Source organism: Ostrinia nubilalis, chromosome 19, assembly GCF_963855985.1.
Source record: "Ostrinia nubilalis chromosome 19, ilOstNubi1.1, whole genome shotgun sequence".
Lineage (NCBI taxonomy): Eukaryota > Metazoa > Arthropoda > Insecta > Lepidoptera > Crambidae > Ostrinia > Ostrinia nubilalis.
In genome coordinates, this window is record NC_087106.1 from 5661062 (window position 1) to 5670981 (window position 9920).

The 9920-nt window shown below is 36.1% G+C and overlaps 1 protein-coding gene across 1 annotated transcript; it reads right to left on the reverse strand.

Moving 5' to 3' along the window:
* Window positions 1-6022: 6022 nt before the first annotated feature.
* On the reverse strand, window positions 6023-9708 carry LOC135080933 (alpha-(1,3)-fucosyltransferase C-like). The gene is made up of 4 exons (XM_063975654.1): window positions 8915-9708; window positions 8203-8313; window positions 7676-7865; window positions 6023-6055 (listed from the first exon to the last, which is right to left on the reverse strand). The coding sequence occupies exons 1-4, from the start codon at window positions 9706-9708 to the stop codon at window positions 6023-6025; spliced, it is 1128 nt and encodes a 375-aa protein (XP_063831724.1).
* Between the last annotated feature and the right edge of the window lie 212 nt (window positions 9709-9920).

Sequence of the window (9920 nt, forward strand, 5' to 3'; positions counted from 1 at the left end):
TCAGTCGAAAGATATGTTGTTGCTTTGAGATCAGACACTGGACGTAAACTGTAGTAACTGCCCACAGAGTAGACGCAATAATGGTTAGTGTAAAATCTATCGTCATAAAAGTTTTGTTATAAAAAAAAATAATCGCCATAAAAGTTTTGTTATCCAAATTGAGTTTATTATTCGATGTAACTTTAAGTTCAGAGTATTATTCAGCTACTTACAAATCATGAAATATCAAAGAAAAAAATTAAGTTTATTAAAAAAATCTCTACATGTCTCTTGATCTTTTTACCCTTGATTTTAAACAATTTGCTGTCAATAATATGGTTTCACATAAAGCCTATCAATCGAGGAATTACGCTCGAAAAATTTCGAACACACTTTTCACATTTACCACATTCTCCTTTTGCACAATCTCAAATTCTGTGCTGTATACGTTTTTGTTTTACATGAATGTGTAAAATATTAGTTGAGAATCGATGGGAATGGGATTGTTTGAATCCGGACCGTTTTTGCACTAACATTTTCGTAGGCATTGGTTTTAGTCCAAATACTATTATACTATGTGCATTTTAATAGAGGAGAGCTGGCCAGCTTATGATTTTGCATGGTGGAAACGGGTGAAGTGTTTTTTTGTTTATTGTGAAACAAATGAATAATATGAGTAAGGGCTGGTTTTTTTAATCGTCGGATAACTTTTAACTAAAGAATAAGTTTGGTACATTGACAGTTAACAGAATATTAGACTATCTAATACAATTTTGTTGCAAAATTACACTTACTAATCATAATTCACAAACCTATGAGGTCTCACAGTGCACGTGGACGCACAGGGTGACACACGAACCAATCAGAGAGCTATATTCAACGCTGTGCGTTCGATTTGCTGCTTCACTTAAGCAAGCATCGTTTGTAAATACGGGCGATAAAGACCTAAAAACAATCGTAAGCTACAGCGAGGACTTGTATCCACTTCAGCCCTACATCCATCCACGCTTCGCATTACGAAGCTAATTTTCCTCAAGCGACAGTCGTGAACTTAAACCCAACAATGTAAAGACAGCTTGTAGAAAATAAGTTTTAAAAGCTAACAAGTGCTCGTTAAAGCCGAGACCTAAGTGTGCTCAGAAATATTGAGCAAACGGATTATCCAGCTTCCCCTGAATATTGTGAATAGAGATGAAAGGAATAAATTGTCTACGATAAGTTCAAAAGGTTTACAAAGAGGAATATGTGCGGATTGATGGTTATCACAACAATGGGTGCAGGAGCGATTTGAAACGAGACCATGGGAATAACAACAAAATTGACGTGCAAACTATATTATTATTATGCAAGTAAACTTACGTCTATATGTATGACTGTTGTTTAGTGAGCAGCAAGTTCAGGGTAAAGCTGACAAGTAATTTCAATGTGTACTCTAAAATTATGATTATATGCTATTTAACTGTACATCAATTAAAATGTCTTTTCATTTCTGCAATTATACACTTTGTTTAGTCACTAAGCTCCAAAATCGTAAATTAACAAACGAAACTCATAACTAGAGCCTCTGCTCTATTTGTGTACATAAAATTATAGTTTAATAATCAAATCATCAGTTGTTAGACATTAAAGTTTGGTATTAAAAGTTGACACCTACTTACATAATAATAAAATTGTATGCTTTACAGTTCTTATCAAAAACCGTTTTCCCAACATAACCACCTAATTTATCTTTTAGTCCAGCAGTGGACGTCATTTGGCTGAAAACGAACGAACATGTAACAACGCTAATAAACTCGTTGCCTAAATACTTAACGTGAATCAGATATAAAACCACTACACATCGCAGGCTGGATCCCGTAGTTAGTAAAACTAATTAGCAAGTTCGCTCCCTCGTGGAGATTTTGTTAATGTGGTTATTTTTGCCGAACTTCCCCCCAGCGACTCCGTAGGTACTCAATGGAGAAGTTTCATGATGACGATAATGCTATATTAGATAGGGTGTAAGGGACAGGTTGCAAAAACTAAAACAATGAGATCATTGTCCGGAACTTAAATTAGTAGTCTGTTTGCGGAGAAAACAAATGAGAGCCTCGTATAGTAATTCTTTCAGACACTGTTTACCATAATTCTACAGGTAAATAATAATAAATAAATTAAATGACATTAAAGTTTTAAAAAAGAAAAAAGAGTGAACCATCTGAGAAGAAGCCTATTACATACTTCTCAGAAGAATAATTTGAACTCACTGTTTGACAACCTAATGGAAGTATACAAAACCAAATCAAAATCAATTTATAATAAAAACACAATAATTCTTGTAAACCAATCCCTAAAACTTTCATTATCATTGATCCCTAACCTAGAATACCAGATAGGGGTGACTGGGAGATTGTTGTGACATGGGTAGGTAGTAGTTACAATCAGCAATCGTGGCTAAATAAAAAAAACGAATGGTACTATGACTCTCTATTCGAAGTAAATATAGCATGATCTATTGAGCTACATTGATATTGTAACTTCCCAGCAGGGTCACAACCAGCCCCAGTCCCCCCTACCCACCAGAAAGTCGGACTAAATGAGGAATTATAGTTCAGAGTCGTATTGACACTAATAAACACACAATCCATTTACAAATTCAACCCGAACTAAACTAAGACCTCAGTTGCATCCGAACTAAATAAATACCGAACTTTCTCACACAGCGAGTGTCACAGGGAAATTAATGAAACTGCTCTCGAGTAAGTTTCATCCAGTTTCATCTAATTACGTGGAAAATTCTCAGGCAGGTCCGTGTATGTTGTTCCAGGTACATTCGAATATTTTGGTGCATGCAGCTTTAAGTGCGCTCGAGTTATGATTGGACGATCTCAGACGTTGGATTACTGTGGATTTTTGTCGTCGTCGTTTCAGCCAAATGACGTCCACTGCTGGACAAAGGCACAAAAGCCTCCGCCAAGGCTTTCCAAGGATTTCTAGGGTCTTTTAATTTAATAGACGTTCTTAATGCACTGGACACGGTGGACAGACGACATCATAAAGGAGCAGGAAGGCGCTGAATGCAGGCTGCCAACCAGCCAATTTGGAAATCATTGGGGAGGCTTAATTTCAGTGGATGTCCTGTGGCTGAAATGATGATGATGAAGATGAATGCAGACAGTTCAACTACTAAATAGTCACCAATAAAGTTACATCCTAAATCTAAATTAAGGAATTCTAGACTAAAATTCCTAATTAATCGAGAGGAAGGTCCACATTTTTCCATAGTTTCCCTCCAGCCAGCCCTCGAGTTAAAAGTTCCCAAGATGTATGTATTTGCAACTAATGATGTATGTCATCCGAGTTTATTTTCCTTGGAATTTAAACTGCAAACTTTAAATGAAGTTCTCTAGCTTTATTTACTTTAGTGACATTTCTCGGTTGCATTATAAAGCGAATATTTAAGTTTCCAACACAAAAGATGGAGTTTTGTGTGCTCGGAATATGGAATTAAGAAGTAATGTGCTTTCTGGAATAAAATTGCGCTTGTATTGCATATTTTTACTACGAAAACTTGTCTTAATTGGAATTAAAGTTTAATGTTTCATGTTGTAGAATCGTAGTGTATATGGGAATAACGAATATTGTTACCTACGATATGAATACGTTGGGTACCGATAACACACTACTACATTTCGATTGAAACTATAATATCGCAAAGAAAGATTGAATCCATCAAAGCGATTTGTCTAATTGGATAGCATATACAAAGGAGTTGCAAATTGAAGCAGTCTGGATAGGCAAAAACTGTCTTCACAGAAGTGTCCAGTCTGCGTAGCTCGTCAGAATGTAATAGCTTTAATCTTTGAGGTGTCAGCGAAAAATTTTAATTATATTTCGCATAAAAATGGCGAGAGTGAGGTTATTGAGATGTGGGTTCTGTAGGATTTTATTAGATTTTATCATAGCTGGGCATTAACTCGTTAATCCGTTAATCGTTAATTAACGAAGTTAACATTTCTATTAACGGATTAACTTTTAAGTTAACTTAAAAAAATGTTAACGGACTCGTTAACTTCCGTTAAATTATCCTAAGTCCGTTAATCGTTAATCGAGTACCTACTATTTACCAAAAAGATAAAGCAGGCATGCTGAAAAACACTAGAAAAAGCGTTCTGGCAAGTACGTTCGGGCTTCCAGAACTTCCAGAACCCAAAACAACAGTTTTTGTAACCAGAAAGAAACGATATAAAAATGCCATTTTTTTATTTATTTACAAGCTTATATCACAGGACAATAAATAATTAAGACCAGTTCTCCTCAACCGATTGAGCTGCAATTTTGTATACTTATGTAAGTACGATGAAAATGCAATGTTGTGGTACCATTGAGCTGGTCTAATGGATGGAGTCAGGAGACGGCCATAGGAACTCCTAAATGAAACGGTGGAAACTTATCGGAGTTTAGGTTTGTTGGATTTGTCTTTTCGAGCACATTGGTGCTAAATTGTATTGTAATTGAACCAAGGCTCTGAGATTGAGATACTATAGACTAAGAGCTGGTGAACGCCAGACCAACGTCATTTTATAAAAGCTGAAAGTTTGTCAGCGTATGCTCCCAATATAGGTTAGAATGTTGGTGGATTATGAAGTTTGGGTCATCGTGGCTTTGGCAGCTATCCTAAAAAAATTGGCTAAGTGCGTGTCGTGCCACGCGCAGTGTAGGGTTCCGTAGTTGTCCGTCGTTACCACAATATAATGTATTTCAGAAGTAAGCAATTACTTAATCTAAAGTCACTTTTAATATTTTCTTCTAAGGAATTTATTAGGTATGAATTTTTACAATACATGAGTAAAACGAATATTACTCTTGAACTAACGGGTGTATTTTAACCGCTATAGTTTTCCTTGAAAGTTCATAAAAAGCACTATTATGATGAATTTTTCCGAATTTTTTAAGCCAACAGTTTAGTTTTTAGAGCCCCCCCCCCCCCCCCCTACTCAGACAAAAATTAGCACTTTAAACTTTAACATTTTGCAAACGGATCCCTTAAAATAGAAAAATGGTCTTAGAAACCCCTAAACTATTTTAAAAGACCTATCCAACGATCCCCACACGATGGGGTAGAGTATGAAAAAAAAATTCATCCCCACTTTACATGTACGGGAGCTACCCTAACTTTTTTTTTTTTTCAAAATTTTATTCTACCGTTTTGCCGGCGTGATCAATATACATACCTCTACAAACTTACAGTTCTCTAGTGCCAATAGTTTCAAAGCAAAACCTCGGACAGACAGACAGACAGACATATCGAAACTATAAGGATTCCTGGTTAAGACTACGGAACCCTAAAAACTGTCTGGCAAGGAGTTGGAACTGTCAAAACTGTCTGGCTAAAAAGAGGAATAAATTCCATGCGCGATACAAGCTTTCGAAATTATTAGAACCTTGCATACAATTATTTTTTTCGTTTTAATTAACGATTAACGTTAACTTGCGTTAAATCTTGCTAAATGTAACGTTTTAACGTTTAACGAAGTTAATTTTTTTATTAACGGTTTAACGATTAACGAAGTTAACTATTTGATTAACGGTGCCCAGCTATGGATTTTATCTCATCTTAGCAAAAAGGATTTAACTATTAGCTTTTTCATATGGAAACGCTTCAGAAGGTAACTATGAAAATGCTAGAGTCCAAGATTTATGATGATCTTTAATTACCTTTTTCATAGAGAAAATTTTTTTAGGATACGCGCCGTGATAATCTTATATCGCGTTATTTTATTGATTTTCCGTAATAAGCATTTTTTCACGCCGCGCATCCTATCTCGGCTGGTATCTAAAGAATTTCTTAGAGATATAGACTATGGACTGTACTTTGTAATACTTTGTCTCATGAAATATAGAGAATATAAGATTATCAATTTAGATTAAGGGAAGTTGTCGTCACATTGTCTGTAACATATTAGATAGAGCCGGCCTTTCATGAGCGACAAGATGCAATCTTATCGAATATCGATTTTAGACGACAATGTATGTCTAAAATAGATATAATACCGTGTTAAGATTATCTAGTATGGCACACGCTAGCAGGGTTGACCTGTAGACAATGTATGAAGTCTCATACGTGTACTGTTTTTACATATTAGAGACTTTGCCATGACTAGGAAGGCATATTATTATCTTAACAAAGGTCATCTATATTTTTAGTCACTAATTATGAAATAAAATTAGTGTAGGTAATTTTGAACAACACCTAACTTTCATAAAGTTTCTGTTCTATTCTGCCTTCTAATTTCTCTAAAAATAGGTACATGAAAACATCTTATAAAAATGTTTTTATTTCGTAAATATTTTTAGCTAATTGACCTCCAGACGGTTGGAGAGATTCGTTAAACATGTAATAAGTACGTACTTTTTGTATTAAGTTGTTACCAACTTAAATTAGTTCGAGACAGCTTTTGGCAAGTTAGGAATAGAAAATGTTTATGAAACTCAAACTACTTTCAAGTTTGTTACTTTTATTGCTTGTTTGATTACCTTGATGAGTTTTTTGATGTCTTAACTTTAGTTTTATATTTATTTTATACATTTTTTTATATTTTAATTGTTACCGTGTGGTTCCAGCAGAGTAGAATAGGACTACCAACCTACAAATAAGTACTTAGTTTATTCTTCAGGTGGATGTCGGACTATGGCACAAATAAAAAATATAAAACTGTCTGGCCAGCGTAGGGGCACATATTACCTCCTCATCATCATCATTTGAGCTACAGGACTTTCACTGTTGAATATAGGTCTCCCCCAATGATTTCAAGATTAATCGGTTGGTAGTGGCCTGCATACAGTGCCTTCATGCAACCTTTATGAGGTCATCTGATCATTACCAATTCTTACTACCACTATGTTAGGAAGTTATATTGAATAATAGGAAGTGAAATAATAATATTGAGATCATCAAGAAAGTCCAGCAATGTTCTAATCGATTTTCAATTTTGAATTTTCATAGCAAAATATTACTAAAGTCTGCGAATCTGCACAGACTTAGAGCCACTGCAATAAATTCGCAAACGGCCACGGATCCCTGAATCGCGATGGCGATGACTCCCTAATTGGAATTATCTCCTGCAAATTTGAGGCTTTGAATAATGAGGGGGCGCTAAGAGGATTGTTGCAGATCCCGCGGACAGAGCGGGAACACCGGGAATGCGATTGAACGTCACGGGATAGCGTTGCAATTTTACATTTACTCGTACTTTTGCCAACGATATCCACCGAATTCATTATAGAACAATTTTGCAGTATTTGAAGATGCTAATGTAACGTAGGGAAAATAAAAAAGAATTTAGTTTTTCAGAAAGTACCTACCAATCTTTATTACTATTTGAATAAAATAAACATGTTCTTTATTCGATAAATCTCAGTAAAACAGATTGAAAACTACATTTACTTACAATGACTGTTATAAGTTCACAAATTACTTGTAATGGCATGTTCAAGGCTGAGTTGCACCACCTAACTTTAACCGTTTTGCTATAACGTTTTCCGATGTTTTTATTGAGTTTGACAGACTTTTGACGTTTGTTATAGGTAAGTAAGATGGTGCAACCCAGCCTAAAAATAACAGAAGATTTCAAAACGAGAAGAAGAAGGGTTAAAACAAATTTCGCTTAGGACTAAACTTATTTTTAGAGACCTCCGTAGCTATTGTAGCGCGTACTCGCAAACTCTTACGCTTCTCAGTGTTGTTTTTTAGTACTTCGACCTTGCAAACTTTTTCATAATCCTCCAGCCACCACTTTCTTAGGTTTTTCACAGCTCTAAATGTCAAGGGCTCGTTGAGACGCTCGCACAGATTGCAAACGTCAGTGTCTTCAGGCGAGCGCTTGTATGTGTAGTAGTTATGCCACCTGAGAAATAAAAAAATACTTAATTTAATACGAAATTGTTAAAAGTCCATAGATAAAATTATATCAAGTCGCCCATAATGTAGAGCGCGATGTCAATTTAGAATACAATCTTTTCTAATAATATATTGTCTTGCAAAACTTCGAAGTCTAGCACCTCGTAACTGTAACCATAATTTATTTCCTCACCTCGAGGCGATAACAGTGTTGATATATTGTGACATACTTTAATTTACTTATTAACGCGTTACAGAGTACCTTAGGGGTATGATATATCAGTTATTAACAGATTCAGATTTTAGACAATTGCGTTGTTATAATACAGAGCTAAACAACTTACCGAAAATAATCCTCGTAAACTTGAGGATTGTTGATAGCCTTATGCATCATAGAAGCAACAATCCTAGGTTCATGCTCCCTCGCGTTTATATACGAGCCTGGGGGAAGGAATCTGGAATTTAATAATAAGTTAATATTTGGCTCATTTCTATTTACTTTTTCAAAAAGGATCTTGTTAGGGTTCCGTAGCCAAATGGCAAAAAACGGAACCCTTATAGATTCGTCATGTCTGTCTGTCTGTCTGTCCGTCCGTCGGTCCGTCTGTCCGTCCGTATGTTACAGCCATTTTTTTCCGAAACTATAAGAGCTATACTGTTGAAACTTGGTAAGTAGATGTATTCTGTGAACCGCATTAAGATTTTGATGCAAAAATAAAAAAATAATAATAAATATTGGGGGCTCCCCATACTTAGAACTGAAACTCAAAAAATTTTTTTTCATCAAACACATACTTGTGGGGTGTCTATGGATAGGTCTTTAAAAATGATATCGAGGTTTCTAAAATACTTTTTTTGTAAAACGAATAGTTTGCGTGACAGACGCTTCCAAAGTGGAAAAAAGTGGAAAATCTTTCATACAAATAACTTAAATTTAAAAAAAAAAGTCATAAATCAATGGTATGGAACCCTTTGTGTGTGAGTCCGACACGCACTTGGCCGGTTTTTATTTTTAAAGAAAGCTAAGAAACCTTAGCATTATAGAGAGTTACTTACCGTGAGTAGTTAGCGCCACCATAAACAATAGGAACAGTGTGATGATGCACAGCATACAGCAGCTTCTCAGTCACATAGTCCTCCGCGAGGGAATTCTCAAATGCCAGATAGAAGAAATATTCCTGCTCCACGATTTTCAGACAATCTGACAGCCGATCTTTGGTGCACTGGAGTTTTCCGCACCATCCGAATATGTCAACTTCCAACCCATACTTCCTTAGAGCAGCTTGCAACTTATCCACGTAATCCTCTCTCTTGCCCTTGGACTTGCAATGAGAGACAAACCAAGCTGCCGTCTTATTCTTCCCTTTTATGACCTTCATTACACTTTCTGGAGCAGGATCCATTGGGTCAACCCAATTCATGTCTACTTTTGGACCAACAACCGTACCATTTTTGTCCAGAACAGTAATATACGACCAGCGGATATCAGAGTCCAGTCTATACGTCCAAGTGAGGTTGAAGTAGTTATCCCAACCCTTGTAGCATAGAGGATAGCTTGCTGCTGATTCTATTGCAACGAATATAAACTTCTGGTAAGGACTTCTAATTAGGGGATGGAAGTCCCAATTATTTTCGACGTCGAACAAAATAGCATCGAAGTGCCTGACGTCGGAGAGAAGACGCCTATCGGTCGTTAGATAGCAATTGACGAACGAGCAATTGGAATCAACGAAAACATTTTGGTGGTTCCTTTTCAACGGCGTCATATAATGCGCGTATGCATCAGTCCATTTGAGAATATACTTGTAATCAGTCGGTAGCCTGTCCAGTTTCTTAAAATGCAGATTCATCACTGAGGCCACTTGTTTTCGCCTTACCATTTCTCTTTGTAACAATTTGCTCGGTCTTGTATCGAGTATGTAGTCGATCTCGATTAACTCTAAGTGTCGTGTTAAGAAGACTGTTCGAATGAATTGGTATATTAATGCTGCGTACGCGCCTAGTATGACCGTCTTGATCAATCGTGACATGATTGTATGATACTAAATCCGCTGTCGAGAAG